This window comes from Bison bison, unplaced genomic scaffold (assembly GCF_000754665.1).
Source record: "Bison bison bison isolate TAMUID 2011002044 unplaced genomic scaffold, Bison_UMD1.0 scf7180017864291, whole genome shotgun sequence".
NCBI lineage: Eukaryota > Metazoa > Chordata > Mammalia > Artiodactyla > Bovidae > Bison > Bison bison.
The window spans coordinates 1,214,267-1,231,403 of record NW_011494863.1 but is presented as its reverse complement, the minus strand read 5'-3'; the positions used below and the strand labels follow the sequence as shown (position 1 = coordinate 1,231,403).

The following is a 17,137-nucleotide window of genomic DNA, read 5'->3' as shown; positions in this document are numbered from 1 at the left end:
CACAACCACAGGAGAGTTCTGTAAGGAACAAAGCTGAACCACCCAACTCTCCCTCTCCCCTCCCATTCATCCTCATCTTGAGTTGTCATGTCCCTGCAGTCCTGGGTTGGCTGCAGGTGACCTGGGGCCTAGAAAAGACAGGCTCTGAAAGCCCCTTCCAACTGTTCCTGGCAGTTTTAGATTGTTGGGGCTGGCAGGCACCTTGCTGGGCTCTGCTTCCTTCTGCTTCTTCCTGAAGATAATGAGCCATGGCAATGGCCCAGGCCCTCTGGAGGCCCAGATCCTCCTCTGACCAACTGGAAGACCTGGGGCAGGCCATCTAACCTTACCAGGCCTGGCCCTACTCCATTAAATAGGGAAATAGTAATGTCAGGCTCACAGGGGCCTGTGCACAAAGTAAGGGCTCAGTAAGTCATAACTGCTTGATGATGATGATGACTATCTCTGGTTCCTAACAACGAACTGTATCCCTAATAAGGCTGGTCTGTCTTGAGACGTAGTTGGAGTAGCTACTGTGTTTGAGCCCTAAGCTGTCACTTTGAAGATGGATATTTTTTATGTGGAAAAAGAAAGAACAGCATCTCAAAATAATGTCATGAAGTTAACATGTAAGAATAGAGTGAGATAAGGTAAGGGTGAGGGCAAGGGCAGAGTGAGTACAGAAACTGCTGAGAATGAATGTGGCGGTGTGGCAGGACACCCATGTCCCTTCCCGTCCCATGTAAGCCCCTTCCTGCAGCCACGTTGGAGCCTTTGCCCCTCAGAGCTCTCACCCCTCCTTTCTCCCTGGGATAGTGTTGCCAACTCTAGGGGCCTGTGGCTCATAGCAGGTAGACCCCCACACTGTCATCTCTTAGAGGAAGCCACACGGGTCACCATGGTGGGCCACAGGAGCCCTGCAGAGTCCCCCAGAACTGCCAAGCAGGCACAAGACAACCATTTACATTCAACACACTGGAACGGGTCAGATGTGGTTCTCAAAAAGCTCAGACTTGCAAGCTTTGGAGAAGGCCCAGGTTTGGCTTCTTTTAACTCCTAAACAAATTCTTGTGGGATGTTGCAATTACTTGTGACAATCCCTCTCCCTGCCTGGGACTTTGATTTCAGATTTAGACATGTAAAACTGGGTGGCTGGCTGGGCCTTGAGCAACTTGGGGGGTGTGGTGGGAGATGGCCAGGGAAAACTCTTTGTGTTTGGAAGCGAGATCTCTAGGAATTAGATACTGCACTTATGTTTGTGTTATAGAACTTTTCAGCCCCTGTGGCAGATTTCCTGTCCCTAAAATCAGTTCACTGTGCTGTAGTGGCTCCTTCTGTCCCTTGGAACACAAATGTCTAGAAATCATTTTCTCTAAGAGTCTTATGTGGGAGTGACTTTCCAACCACTGTGACGAATTCTGCAGTCCTTACCCTGAAATGTTATCCCCTGGATAAGCAGCAGGTGAAGATGTGTCAAGGGGATATTTTAGTGCTAACTGGTGCTGACCTGGCCCAGTGGCACCTGGAAGCAGGAGGAGGTGATGCAGAGACAGCCAAGTGGATGCAGAAACACAGGAGGAACATGGCTGGGCAAAGCGTGTCTGACAGTCGGGACTCTGTGGCCTTTCTTGGTAACCAGGTGCATATGCAAACTCTGGGCAAACTGCCTAGGTCTTTGTGTTGCCATTGTACCTGCCCTTAAAGCACATTCAGCTATTCTGGGGAATGAGGTGGGGCCCTAGACCCCAGTAAGGCTCCTGTTTTCCTTCTTCCTGGCTATCACACCCGCTGTGAGAGCCCACAGAACTTTAGTTCTGGCCCTTTAGGCTTTCACACTGGCAACAAGACAGCTGGAAAAGGCTATTCCTGAAAGAGTTTTGAGGGGAAGGGCTAGGACCCCTTGCTTCACCCCTAGGCCTCTGGCAGTCAGTCGAATCTAACAACCTGCCTCTTGAAGCTGTTGCACATGACAGAAATCAGGAGTCACAAGTGGCTGGGAATTTCTGGACCCTTTGTAAAGCTGAAGGTGGTGAGTAGAGTCACAGGCTGATATCTGCTGGCAAATCTGGGGAAACGGGCTCTTGCTTCTCGTGTAGGCAACAGGCACAGAATCACTAACACTGCTATACCCTCAGATACCTGTGAGCTCTCCTTCCAAGTTATCATCTTGTCTGGATGAAGCTTAGAAAGTACATGGAACAATGTGAAAAAGAGAAGGTCAGAATGAGGGGTGGTATTTCAGGTCAACCTGATTCTTGGGGACATCTGGACTAAAGAAACCATTAATCAGTTCTACTCTAAAGAGTAGACAGCAAGACAAGAAGGGGGATTCCAGGAATGGGATATAAAGGTAGAAGAGATGGGACAATTCCCCTGAGTACTTTCAGGTCTTGGAAAGATAAAACTTGGAATTCCTGAGCAAAATTAAATATTCAACTGTTTCATTTCTCTGAGGGGAAGAGGGAATGAATAAACTAGAACCATAGTACACTGCAACACAAGGCTCTGGAGGCTCAGGGCACTAGCCAATGGCCACTGAGGGACTGTGGGGGTCAGGAGAAGAGAGAGTCTCCCCTGGAGGCCCTTAGGAACACATCTGAGACATTCTACTTCTGCATGAGAAGACTCAATATCATAAAGACATCCACTCTCTCCCAACTTAATTTGCATAATAAATAAAATCCCAACCAAAATTCCAATAGTACTTGTTAAAAGAAATCTGACAAACTGACAGGGAAGTACATTTGGAAAGAAAACATATGTAAGAATAACAAAAAGCAGTGTTTGGAAAAAGAGCAAAAGAGAAAAATACATTGTATCAAGACACACTCAAAGCTACAACTATTAAAATGGTGTACAGACTTTATTATTTTGGGGCTCCAAAATCTGCAGATGGTGACTGCAGCCATGAGAATAAAAGACGCATGCTCCTTGGAAGAAAAGTTATGACCAACCTAGACAGCATATTAAAAAGCAGAGACATTACTTTGCCAACAAAGGTCCGTCTAGTCAAGGCTATGGTTTTTCCAGTAGTCATGTATGGATGTGAGAGTTGGACTACAAAGAAAGCTGAGCACCAATATATGATGCTTTTGAACTGTGGTGTTGGAGAAGACTCTTGAGAGTCCCTTGGACTGCAAGGAGATTCAACCAGTCCATCCTAAAGGAAATCAGTCCTGAATATTCATTGGAAGGACTGATGTTAAGCTGAAACTCCAATACTTTGGCCACCTGATGTGAAGAACTGACTCACTGCAAAAGACCCTGATGCTGGGAAAGACTGAAGGCAGGAGAAGGAGGGGACGACAGAGGATGAGATGGTTGGATGGCATCACTGACTCAACAGACATGAATTTGAGTAAGTTCTGGGAGTTGGTGATGGACAGGGAGGCCTGGCGTGCTGTAGTCCATGGGGTCGCAAAGAGTTAGGCACAACTGAGCGACTGAACTGAACTGTACAAGGAATATAAAAGGTTCAGTGCAACAAAATAGAGAATCCAGACAGTCACATGAATTCATGGGACACTTGAATATGAGAAGAGTAGTGTTTTGAGTCACTGGTGAGAAGATGGCCTACAGGATAGATAATTCTGGGCAGCATGCCAGAATTTTCCTCTGGAAAAAAAAAAGTTAGATCCCTAGCTCATACCATATATGAAAATAAATTCCACATAAAGGACTAACACAGAACTACAACTATAAAAGAAATATAAGAAAATATGAGAGAATACGTTTACTATCTGGGGATGGAGAAACTTTCTTTAAAAACCACAAAATACAAAGCCATAAAAGAAAGGATAGGTAATTTGATCAAAATAAAAAGCCTCTGTAATAACCCAAGAAACTATTATGAGGTTAGAAGGACCAGTCAGCCTGGGCCGAGGGGTAGTTCATTCTACCTGGGAGCAGACTGTGAGACCGGATGGCCTCGGAGGCCTTTCCTTTCCCTCACAATTCCTACATGGAAGTCAGGGTTCAGGAGGAAGCAAACACTAGAGGGTAGCTGCTCCCATAGTTATCATCCTTAGAGCCCTATAATCAAGAGGCATCTGAAGTCATAGTTGTTCAGAACCGGCGCAAAACGAGTGGGTGAAGGGCATCAGGGTGCAGGAGAGGAGCAGTGAAGCAAGATGGATGGAGCAGAAACACTTTTGCCAGCGCTGGGTGAGGAGAGGGAGGAAGCCCTGACCCTCTGTCAGGCGGCATGGTCTCCAGACTGTAGGCTCACCTTTCAAAGAGGGGAATGTGGCTCAGGCAGCTCCTCCCAGGACCTCATTTTCCCTGTATAGAGAACCTCTTTGGAACAGCTTTTGGAGAAAATGTTGGCCTGTGTGGCCTTTAATGCCTCCATCCGAACCCTCAGCTCTGTGGGGATCACAGCAGTCCTGGGGTGATGGCCCTGCCCAGAGCTCCAGTGGCAGTGAGGATGGAAGCACCCATGTTCTTGGGGGAGCTGGAGGACCTTACACAGTCTGATGACTCCACATCAGAGGCCTATGTCTGGAGAATATTCCAAAAGCAAAGTTGAAACTTGTCTCATGGAGCTTCTGTCAGTAAATTCACCTTACAGGGACCATGCTGTGCTCTTAGGGGAATCCAGGGAACCACTGCGTTCCGTTACTTTCAGCTCCTACTTCCTACTTGTGAACTGACTCTGAGCTCAGAGAGTGTTTGCCTGATTCAGGTAGGAAGACATCCACATCTTAGGAAACCCTTGCTGCATTCTGAGGCCATCCAGGGAGCTGGCTTGAGCACGTGGACTTGAGGCTGGAGAGGAGGGAGGAAATTCTGAGCAGGGAGAGAGATGCCATTTGTCAACAGGAACAAGTAGCTAAAACAAGGAATGATGGGTATTGAGAAGAGCAGGAGATAGTACCAGGACTGGCCAGAATTGAAATAGACTCAGTGATGGAATCATATTCCAAGAAGCAGCAGACAACCTCAAACGCCCCAAGTTGGCCTTCAGAGCCATTTTTCAGGATTTGTAGGGTAAGGAGTAAATAAGCACAGCTGGGGATAAGACAGGGGCACTTGGCCTCTCATGAAAGGATGCCACAGGGGTAAGGAGAAGCCACTGGCCCCGGGGAAATTTAAAAAATGGACTATGGAACTTAGATTTATTGTCTCCAAAAGGAAGGATACAAAGACAAAGCAATGTAAAAACTGTGGCTGAGTACCAACTATGTAACAAGCTGCCAAATTAGGGCCATGTAAAGAGACCCCGTAAGGAGACCCTGCTGTTACAACCCCCAGTACACACCCAGCACAGTCACTCAACCTTGTTTCTCACCTCTGAGATAACATTGGACTAGTCCCCCCATGTGGCATAAAATACCACAGTTTAGAGTGCTTTATAATATCGCAACCAAAATTCAGGGAAACAAGGGATATTAACCTAGCTCAAAGTCCCCAACTTCCCAAATGGATAGAGCAGGCTCCAACCAGTCACCCCAGGTCCAATAAAGAGAATAACTCTCTTTCCTCCAAGCCTCAGCAACCCCACTTGCAGGCGCTTTTCATTAACAGTCCTGCTGATCAGCCAAGCTGAAGGATGCAGCCTCTTACAGACCCCCTAGAGGACGGTTCTATTTCTACTTCCAGATCAGGACCAGTGATTCTGAACCTACTTGAGCTCTGACTTCCCTTGAGAGTTTTGAAGAAAACTATGGATCCTCTTCTCAGAAAAATGTACCTTGCAAATAAAGGTATAAACTTGTGTAAAATTTCGGAAGCTTCGGTCTGGTGCTCTGTGACAACCTAGAGGGGTGGGACGGAGTGGGAGTTGGGAGGGAGGTTCAAGAAGGAACATATGTATACCTATAGCTGATTCATGTTAATGTATGGCAGAAACCAACACAACACTGTAATTATCCTCCAATTAAAAATAAATATATTTTTTTAAAACTTCAGGAGCTTTACAGACCCCCAAAAGCCCCAGTGTAAAAATGTCTGCCAAAGGCAAATGTCTCCTTTCCTTATGCAAGAGCTGTTCCCCAGGGCTGATTAACTGCTATCTTAGATGTCCAACAGGTGAATTAATATTCAGCATTGACCTCTAGTCATCCCATGCCCTTAGCAGATGGCAGATTCTCTGCTGTTGCTTGTAGCCAGAAGGAAGCAGAGCGCCTAGACAGAGACCTCATTTTGTTTTTCAAAACAGCACTCTGCTCCACCATCGCCAAAAAACCTCAGACACTCCAGGCCTGGAACAGAGATAGTGAGAGGCAAACCAAAATGCAATCTGGTCTGGTACACAACTAGGTCTGTGAAGAGGGCATCACAGACTGGATCCTCCCTGGGCTAGTAGGGAAACGAATGTAAGAAAGACCAAAGCAGAAACAGGAAGGGGTCAGAATGGGTTCCCCTCCTTTTAGCTAAATGCCGACTAGCTGATCACTCTAGAAGAGGAGTTTACTCTTTCTCTGGCTCCTCTACCTGGGAACTCAGAGGCTGTTGGAGGAAGTGCTCCTATCAACTACACAAGTTCTACATTTGTTTCCCTTTTGACCAGCAACCTCAACGAGGAAAAGGATGATGAAAGGATTTATTGAACACTACTCTGTGCTGTAATTTCTTCACATGAATTATTTCATTTAATCTTCCCAATGATCAGATGAAGCAGGCACTCTTATGCCATTTACAGATGGGAAACTGAGACCAGGAGAGGTTAGGTAGAGTTGCTGAAGGCCACAAAGCTAGTGAGTGGCAGAGTCTGCATTTGTATCTAGATCTGATGTCAAAACTAGTATTTTTAACCTCCACCTCCATGCTCCTTCCTCAAAGGCCAGAACTCAGACAAAGACCCTGGAAATCCTCCAGAGTGATGGTCTGTCTCCAAGTCCTTGCTTCCCTTTCCCTGTCCTCTGCCCACCATGCAGCAGCCTGGCTCTCATCAAGGACTCACTTTACGGCAAGTTGGTTGAAAACCGTCGAACTCTCTCTCTTCTCTCTGTATGACTTTGCTATTTGAGTCCATATTCCATAGCCCTAAATTTATCTTGGAGCCTAAATTTATTTTAAACTCAGCTGAGCTCAGGAGCCTCATTTCCTCTTCAGGTTTAGAATGAAGGAGGGAGGTTCTTTTTCACTGCTGCTCTGGAATGCTATTGGGGGAGGGGTTCATTGTCACAACTCTCATTTTAAAGACTGGGAGGACAGGACTTCCCTCGTGGTCTAGTGGTTAAGAATCTGCTTTCCAATACAGGGGACCTGGGTTTGATCCCTGGTCAGGGAACTAAGATCTCACATGTCTTGGGGCAACTAAGCCTGCACTCCACAACTGGAGAGAAGCAGGAATGCTGAAACAAAGAGCCCGCGTGCTGTAACTAAGATGTTACACGGCCAATAATAAGTTAATAAGTATTTTAAAAATAAAAAATAAAGATAGGAGGGAGGGCCAAGGAACAGAGAATAGAAGAGCCAGGATTTGGTAAAATGTCACCAATGATGTTGGTGCTCTATGGAAGCCATAATTCTCTAGACACCTCCCAGCTTGTGGCACTGGGAAATAGGGAATATAACTCCTTGAAGAGCTAGTCTCCTCCACTCCCTCAGCTAGTGGATTCCAGGGAGACTGAGTTCCCAGCTCATCAAGAAGCCCAGAAGAATGCTGCCCATCAAAAGCTTAGTGGCCGAGGGCCTCCCTAAGTGCATATTGAATGGCTGGAGCCCCAAACAACAGTGCTTTGGGGGGCAGCTGGGGGCACAGTGGGCATCAAGTGATCTTTTGAGGCCAGGGTTATTGCCCTTTCCCCAGAAGCTCACCTGGAGATGAAATACCTAGGGAGAGAAGATGCTGAGGCCCATTCAGAGATGGGAGGTACATGAAGCTAGGGAGAGTTGGCAGCGGGCAGAGAAGAATCATCTCATACTCAGGGTCCCTGTCCTATGCCACCTGTGGGCCAGAGGTGAGATAAAACAGGATGACAGTACTTGCATTTAACATAGATAAGGAAGTCAGCCCCAGAAGCACTCTGGGCATCACTAAAGTCCAGCTGCTTAGCTAAGAGATGTTTACTGAGTATCTGCTGTGTGCCAGACTTATCCAGGCACTGGAAATGCCTTAGTTTTGCCCTCACAGTGTTAGCCTCCCAGAAAAAGAAAAAAACAATTTTGGACAGTGATAAGCACTAGGAAGAAAATGGAAGTGGAGCTGTGAGGGAGAGGGATTGAAAGGGGGCCTCCTTGAAAGAACATGAAGGGTGATGCCTGTTTATGAAAAAGGGCCAATGTGAGAGGATCTGTAGGGAAGCATGTTCTGGGCAGAGGGCAGAGCAAGGCCGAAGATTCTTAGGTGGCAATGGGCTTCATGCATTTAGGACATGGGAAGATGACCAGCTTAGCTTAAGAGAGGTGAACATAGAGGTGAAAGGAAGGAGACAAAACTGGGGAGTCAGGAGGGGAAGGGCCTTGTAACCACATTTATGGGTGAGCTGCTGAATGGAGAATGGACTGCAGGGGGCAAAAATGGCCACAGGGAGACCAGTGACGAGGCTGTTAGGTGAGAAAAGGGATGACCATATACGATTTGTTGTCTAAACCAAGATACTTGTACAAGCGAACAGGGGTACCACAAATAATCAAAGAGAGACAACCAGAATAACCAGGCCTTGGCACTGACAAAGCTCTAGCTGCAGTCATCTTCCCCAGCCGGGACTGTCACAGGAAGTGCCGCAGTTTTTAGCAGTTCTCTTCTGACACAGAGCTCCCAGCTCCAGGAGATGGAATCACTTTTCTGTTTGCCCAGGCCCTGGCCTGATGCCCCGTGCCTGAGCATTTGGTTTTTGTCTAGAGGCCACGGGTTACAGTTGCAGCACAAATGGGGCAGGAAGCCCTTTCCCCTGGTGTGGGGGCTGCCCACTCTCAGCAACAACCAAGAGGACAGGAATGAAAGCGCTAACAGGGAGTGCGTGGCCACCGCTTCTCAAGGCAGTGTGGAGAGGCAGGAAGCCAGAGAGGCATGGACAAGCTCTCAGTTCCAGAGCAGGGATTCTTAACTCAGACTTGAGGAGGTCTGTGAGGCAGGTGAGAGGGTCCTAACCTTTCATCAGATTCTCAAACCAAAAACGACAAAAAAGATAAAGAACCTTTGTTCTAGAGAGTAGGGGTTCTCACACTTTAGTGTGCATCAGAGTCTCCTGGAAGGCTTGCTTCAACAGGGACTGCTGATTTCAGGCAGGTTCTGATTCAGTTCTGTCTGGAGTGTGGACCAAGAATTTGCACTTCTAACAATTTCCAATGGGGTGCTAATGCTCTTGGGTGAGGGAACACACCATGAGAATCACTGCTTTAGAGGATACAAGAAACATGGGGGATTATGAGCGTCCCTTTTCAGACAAGAGTTCTAATAGATACCACAGCCCTCTAAACCAGCCCTACGTCCCAAAGTATTTCATATTTTGTATTTGGAAGAAGCCCCTAGGAGAGTGACACTCAGGACCTTCCCTTAGAGCTCAGGAAGCATCTGGGAAATAGCATTTTTAGAGGATGCTAAGTGCCTTCAGAAACATTACAAGCCCCAGCAAAACTCTAAGCTGAAACTACATGGCTGGCCCTAACGGACCCAATTACTGGGCCAATTATTGGCAAGTAGTGAGGTTTAGGGAATCTGGGCAGACCCAGATCCTCTCCTAGAAGCTGCCTCCTGTTCTCTTTTGAGCCTGTATCTGCAGCCAAGTGGGCCCAGATAGGAGGTCAGCCATAAGGAAGACAGAGGGTGTCTGCTGGGGGTATAACCTGGGGACAAGAAAAGAATCAACAGCTCCACTGGACAGAACTGAAGGGCTCATTCACAGGGCTCTTTGATCAGGTCATTGTCATGAAGATGAGAAGAGTCAGGAATAGTACCTAGCACTGTACTTTAAGCAAGAGCAGTGGAAAGAGGCCTGGAAGGGCCATTCGCCTCGTTTCCTCAGACCTTGTCTGAGTAAGTCAGTCCCCCATGAAAGTGGAGGGGGAAATGAAAATGTAGATTCATTCATGAATCAAGCTTCAGAACAGGAAGTGTGGCTTGTGAGCTATACGGAGAAATCTTCCTTTACTTCAGGGAACGTTGGTTTTGCCCTCCAGCTGAATACATCCCGAGCTAAGGCACTGTCAGAGTCAGGGAGTCCCTAGGAGTTAGGGGAAGAGGAGGCGCTAGAGTGACTGAGACCAAGTCGCAGTCTCCTGGGCACCATCTGCCAGGATGTGTGACTTGAATTCTGACTGTGTGACTCGGGCATGTTACTTGATCTCTTTGTGTCTTAGTTTCCTCTTCTGTAAAATGGGGGTAATAATAGTGCCTGTTTCATAGGGTTGTATAAAGATTTAATGAAATAACCTAGACAAAACACTTAGCTTGCATATTTTAAGCACTCAACATTGAGCTTTTTTTTTAAGTGAGGGGCTTGGAAAAATTTAGGATGGTGGCAATACATACTCACCCTCAGTGTCACTGCCAGAGGCAGAAAGAGAGGGCTGGCCGAGCCTGGAGCTGCTGCCAGTCTCCCTGGGAGGCTGACAAACAAATTCCTGCTTCCTGGGGAAGGTCTGAGTTGTGAGCTAAGCAAGCAGGGAGAGTCAGGATTCCTAGGATGGTGGGGTTAACTGGACAACTCTGCTGGCTGTGAGGTGGGGATATCCTGCTCTTTTAAACATTGCAACATTCAGTGAGCCTTTCTGTGACATTTTCTCACTGCCAACCTAAGTGCCAAATGGCCTGATTTGAACAAATTAAAATGAATGAAAATCAAAGCTGGTAGGAAAATGGGAATGATGTTATTGGAAACACTCCAGAGATTTGCAAAAATAAGGTAAAATCCCCATTTTCAGAGGGAAAAATCAGTGGTTCCTTCTCAAGTTCCTGAAGTGTGGGGGACGATGCTGAAGTGAACCAGTAGTGCCTGTGCTGACCCTGAGGTTAGCTAGCAGACAAAAAGAGCTCTCTCGTTCCTCTGATCCCGTAAGAGCAGAACCTCTTCCAAAACCCAGTACCCCAAATCAAAAAGTCCTGTCTGCTTAGAAAGAAACTGTTACTGGCACTAGGAACACAGTTCTAAAAAAATCATGCAGAAGAGCCAAAGTAAATGACATACTACATGGTTAAATAAAAGTTAACATCCATTGGAGGTGGGAGTGGGGAGAGATTGCCGATTTTATCGCTTTAGAAAACTGCTAAATAAAAATGGCTAACAGTTCTGTTGACCATGCTGGACCCCCTTCCTCAGGGGCTCCCAGGGCCCATAATTCTTGCCCTAGAGTTCAGTCCCATCCCAAGTCTGGGATGTTCCCCCTGCAGCCCTGCAACAGAACTTCACCTCCACCTCTCCAAAATGACCTCAGGGCATATTCCCCGAGGTCAGGGATTCCCATTTGGAATCTTTCAAAGATTAAGGCCACGGGACAGTTAGGAAGGGGCCTGGCTTCCGGCTTTTCACTCCCTTTTACCTTACCACAAATCGTGGCTGGAGTTTCTACCACAATCTCCAATACTAGAGAGTCCTCCTCTGGGACAAGCCCAGGAGTTTGTCTGACTCTACATTGAGGTGAGAGGGAGAATCTTTAGGAAGTACCCACCTGTCCCCTGCGTGCCACCTAAATCAGAGGCACTGCCACCTGCCCTACCCATGCAAAACAGAGGCCCCTCCGTTTTAAGTCTGTTATTTTTACAGAAGTTGGTGGTTGTCAAGTGTGGAAGCTGGTCCAACAGCTGGCTAGCTGTGACTAGCTGTCTTCCAATAGCTAGTCTGCTGCTCTCTACAAAGGAGAGCCATTTCAGTAAGAAAAAACCCAAACAACAACAAAGCTTTCTTGGAATTTACTCAAGGAAGCCTGAAACTGTGTTACTGTGAACATGAGATATTTCAATGACCACGCATCAGTTTTTAGAATATAACTACTGTTATACACATGTATATATGTGTAACAGTATATGACTTCCCTGGTGGCTCAGACGGTAAAGTGTCTGTCTACAATGTGGGAGACCCGGGTTCGATCCCTGGGTCGGGAAGATCCCCTGGAGAATAAAATGGCAATCCACTCTAGTACTATTGCCTGGAAAATCCCATGGACAGAGGAGTCTGGTAGGCGACGGTCCATGGGGTCGCCAAGAGTCAGACACTACTAAGCAACTTCACTTCACTTCACTGTTATACACATGTATATATGTATATTTATTTACTTGGTTGTCTCTCTTTTTTTTGGCCATGCTGCACAGCATGCAGGAGCTTATTAAGTTGGTGCAAACGTAACTGCGGTTTTGCATTGTTGAAATCTGCCATTTGATATTGGAATACATTCTTAAATAAAGGTGGTTATGTTGTACATCATTTTAAGGTGAATTTCTCACTTTATTTTTTGGTAATGACTTATTAATTGCTGTTTATTTTATATATATTTGAGACTATGGAAATGGTAGACAAAAAGCAAATTTGAGCGATTTTCTTATTCGAGTTCAACATGGGTCGTAAAGCAGCAGAGACAGCTTGCAACATCAATGCATTTGGCCCAGGAACTGCTAACAAATGTATAGTGGTAGTGCAAGAAGTTTTGCAAAGGAGACGAGAGCCTTGAAGATGAGCATAGTGGATGGCCTTCAGAAGCTGACAACAACCAACTGAGAGCAATCACTGAAGCTGATCCTTTTACAACTACATGAGAAGTTGCCAAAGAACTCAATGTTGACCATTCTATGGTCGTTAAGCATTTGAAGCAAATTGGAAAGGTGAAAACGCAATGCGTGCCTCATGAGCTGACAGAAAATTTTTAAAAAATCGTTGTTTTGAAGAGCTGTCTTCTCTTATTCTATGTAACAACAACAAGCCATTTCTCTGTTGGATTGTGACAAGAAATGAAGAGTGAATTTTATATGACAACCAGCGACAACCAGCTTGGTGAATGGACCAAGAAGCTCCAAAGCACTTACCACGGCCAAACATGCACCAAAAAAGGTCAAGTCATTGTTCGGCAGTTTGCTGCCTGTCTGATCCACTACAGTTTTCTGAATCCCGGAGAAACCATTTCATCTGAGAAGTATGCTCAGCAAATCGATGAGATGCACAGAAAACTGCAACGCCTCCAGCCAGCACTGGTCAACAGAAAGGGCCCAATTCTTCTCGACAACGCCTGACCACATGTTGCACAACCAATGTTTCAAAAGTTGAATGAATTGGGCTACGAAGTTTTGCCTCATCTGCCATATTCACCTGACCTTTCGCAAACCGACTACCACTTCTTCAAGAACTTGACGACGTTTTGCAGGGAAATGCTTCCACAACCAGCAGGAGGCAGAAAAATGCTTTCCAGGAGTTAGTCCAATCCCTAAGCATGGATTTTTACACTACAGGAATAAACAAACTTATTTCTCATTGGCAAAAATGTGTTAATTGTAATGATTCTTATTTTGATTAATAAAGATGTGTTTGAGCCTAGTTATAATGATTTAAAATTCACAGTCCAAAACCGCAATTACTTTTGTACCAACCAAAATAGCTCCCCGACCAGGGATTAAACACATGCTTCTTGCATTCGAAGCGCAAAGAAAAAATCTTTTATAGTGTGATTTTTGCAGGAACTTTGTTTCTGCAACCACTTGTTCCAAGCCTTCTCATATCCAGCCTAAAAGTAACTGAAAGCACCAGAAAAGATAAATTGAGGAGAAAGCAGAAATCCAAACTTCCAACTCCATTTCTAAAGGTTGAGGAAAATACCATACAACTGAAGCCACTGCTGGTTTTTGAGTTAGAGGCCAAAAGTGAGATAGCTCTTTTTGGTCAGATAATCTAATCTTCTATGAGAAGGTCCCATTAAAACTATTCTGAAGGATCACTCCTGTGGCACATTTTTATTGGTAACTTCTTTCACTAAATAAGCAGTTTCAAAAGGATCTTATTTTCAAGCACAACTGTTACTTTCTGCAGAGGATTCTCTTCATCTTTTGTCATGACTCTTTTATAACCCAAACCAACTTCAAATTTAAACGACAAAAAACAAAAAGCTTCCAGTGGAAAAGGGGCATAGTCTATGGGAAAAGTTTTTCCTTCTCTTTAGTCGTGATGGCTTGGTTAACCATCCCACCACCAGAGAATTTTTAAAACGGACTTAAGAAGCAAGATAGGGAAGCCATTCACATAAAATCTAATTTGTTTTAAAACAGGAAAGTTTTCCAATGTGAGACAGCACACCTAATGCCTGAAGCAAATCAATTATCAGACAAATATACCTGCTACTGAACCCTTAAAATGGTTTTTGTCTATCCAAAAAAAAAAAAAAAATCCAAGAGCAACCATAACCACCCCCACCAAAGGCACTGAAACAAAAGACTGATCTGTTTATACGGTCACATGAAAAATAAACATCTTTATTTTTTTGCCTACTTTATTTCATTTTTTTCAAATAAAATTTAAATCTGTACAAAGTATACTGTTACAGTATATATTTTTTAAGAATCAATGCCTAAAAGAATCACAATACTTCAATAAGCAGTACAGCAGACCTCGCTAGTTTCAGCTTTGATATTGAACAAACTCAAGCCGGCTGATGCACAACACATTTGCTTGGTTTCCACATGGTGAGTTCCCAGCACTGAGATGGGAGAACACAACAGCAAGTATGGTTATATTACAGCCCGACACACTGCGCTTCTTCATGTGATAATAGCTGCACAGATTTAATACAGAATGCTCAAATTTACTTTTTAAATTGCATTTGCTTACTTCTTAGTTGGCAAAATTCAGCATTCTTAATGGGGTCCCCAAACAGTGCAAATTAATGATATTCTACTGTATAATTGGCACATCTCCAATAAGGATTAACTTGTAAACTCAAAGAATATTACAACTTTGTCCTAAATTTTAACTAATATACATCTGGTCCATTTAACCAAAGTCATTTTGGAAAGATATTAAAGAACAATTCTATTTCTGAAAGGATATTGTTTTGACCATTCTTTAGAGAAGATAAATTTTTAAATTGTCATTAAAATGTTTTACTATAAAAATTTTACAAACTTGATTAGAAATTTCAAGATTATGATTCACAGCAGACAAACACAAACTGTTCATATTCCAACAATACCTACTCTTAGGCTTTCAGAGCACAACCATGTCAGCTGTGTTAACTAAAATTTTGAACAGTGTACTAAATTTATAAGTGGTGCTGGGTCTAGCAAGTGTAAATACACAGTATATTTTAATGAAAAGAATTGTCTTCTTTATACTTTATTTGTTTTCCCATAAGGAAACATTAATGTTTACATTCTTTAATAAAGTTAATCTTACATCAGAATATAACTTAATACTGTCAGCAACAGGGACCACACACAGTAAATAAGAAGCACATTTAAAATAAGTCTGAATTCACATAGATTAACATTTGTTGGTTAATAAAATATCGACAGTATTACAATCTTACAATATTTACAGTAAGAAAAATCTAGAGTAATATATACCTTTCACAGCAGGATTCCTTTTTTTTTTAATTATTATTTCTTCCAGTTTGGGATTGTGTATACACAAAAAGTTCAAATAAAGCAACTCTGCAATATAATCTTAAAATAATGGCTACTGAGGGAAATTCTATCACAACCATTGAAAATAATGGTGACTTTTCACGGAGTCTGTGGCATCTGAGAACCTAGTTAATTAACCAAAGTCTTGCTCAAACCAGCCTCAGTTACCCAGATTAAAGCTGCAGAACTCCGGCCTTCCCTGACTGCTAAAAACCCAACAGATTTTCTCAACATGCTATAAGAAAAGAGGGAAAATAGGTTTCAGTTCACACCTCATGGCTGGAAGCCTCTGACCAGTGTACATTCCCAACTTATGCTAAAAAGAGGGCCAACTTCATCCCTAAATCATCACAAGAGTTTACCCTCCAACTATAGGGCACTGTGATACCAAGCTCACTCATTCCTCAACCTTCCAGCATTAGGATAAGGCATGAATTTGGCCCATATAATACACACCAGCATCTTAAAGACTTGGGATCAGGGCAAAGAAATATACCAGTGCAGTCTGCACTGAGATCAACAGGGAAAATGGGAAGCGATGCACATTTCCAATTAGAATGGCAAGAAGACCCACATCCCTAAACTGGAATTTGGCCAGGGCATCAGAGTTAGCACCCCCTCTCTGAGTACCACAAGCGATTAGGATGTGTGCTCTGGGCCTCCTCCAAGAGAGAGCATCTACAGGAAGTAACACCATGTGGGACATTAGTTCAGTGATGACTCCCAAGAAAGCAGATACAATTCTTGAATCTGGGGCTGTCCACAGCTCCTGAGGTCACTCATCAGAGCTGTGACCTGTCCCAACCCTGCTTAACTTTAAAAGATCTGATGGGCACAGAGCACTCAGGGATACGGCTGCTGGCTACTTTGGACTCTAGATCTCACAGGTAATCAACAGGTATCTGAGATTGAATTAGCAAACTGTACCATAGCTCCTTAAACAGACACTGTCAGGTTTGAAATCATGTCAAGCATGAACCTTCACTGTCAGGTCAGAAATCAAAGTGGGAGTTTTCCCACATCAGCCAAGGTTATTTTGTCAAAACCTTAGAGGAGTTGGACAGTTTTTCATGTTGCAAGTGATTAGTTTACTTATTTAGTCAAGCTGGATTGGCAAACCAGACTGATTTATTTAGTTAGCTTTGTTTTTTTGATTCCTATGTATGTGTTAACCCAAAGCTGTTCTATTTGGGCTAAATACACTGACAGAGAAAATTCAAACAACAAAAGTTCTCAGCAAACTTTTGTGGCATTTTCTTTTTGGATGTCATTGCAAGATCTAAAGGTATTTCTACCCAACAAAGTCTGTTTAAGTTGTTTAATGTTATTTCCTTTGTGGTCCTATACAGAATGCTATGACTTCTATATAGGTCTGAATGCTGCTCCATGTAGATTCCTTCTGTATATCTAAAAATATATACTTTTCAGTAGTTCAATACATGGTTAATCTTCCCACAGAGGAAGATTTTTGTAATCACATGTTGCAAAGTAGAAAAACATCTCCTTTCTAAGAAAGGAAATACGTATACTTTCCTATTGTACACTTTTGAATAAGCCCAAAGGCATGCACCAAAAATCATTATTAAAACTAATACATGCACTAAAATGGTATACAGTTAGACTTAAATAAGGTGCTGCTTTTTCAATTTTTCAATTTGAAGAAGACATTTT

The 17,137-nt window shown here is 43.9% G+C and overlaps 1 protein-coding gene across 1 annotated transcript; it reads right to left on the bottom strand.

Moving 5' to 3' along the window:
• Nucleotides 1-14,296: 14,296 nt before the first annotated feature.
• IGIP (IgA-inducing protein) lies at nt 14,297-17,131 on the bottom strand. Its single transcript, XM_010850345.1, has one exon. It carries the CDS (start codon nt 14,604-14,606, stop codon nt 14,463-14,465), a length of 144 nt encoding a protein of 47 aa, XP_010848647.1. The 5' UTR covers nt 14,607-17,131; the 3' UTR covers nt 14,297-14,462.
• Between the last annotated feature and the right edge of the window lie 6 nt (nt 17,132-17,137).

Coding starts and splice junctions, on each gene's coding strand:
- IGIP (XM_010850345.1), bottom strand. CDS start 14,606: ATGAAGAAGCGCAGTGTGTCGGGCTGTAATATAACCATACTTGCTGTT.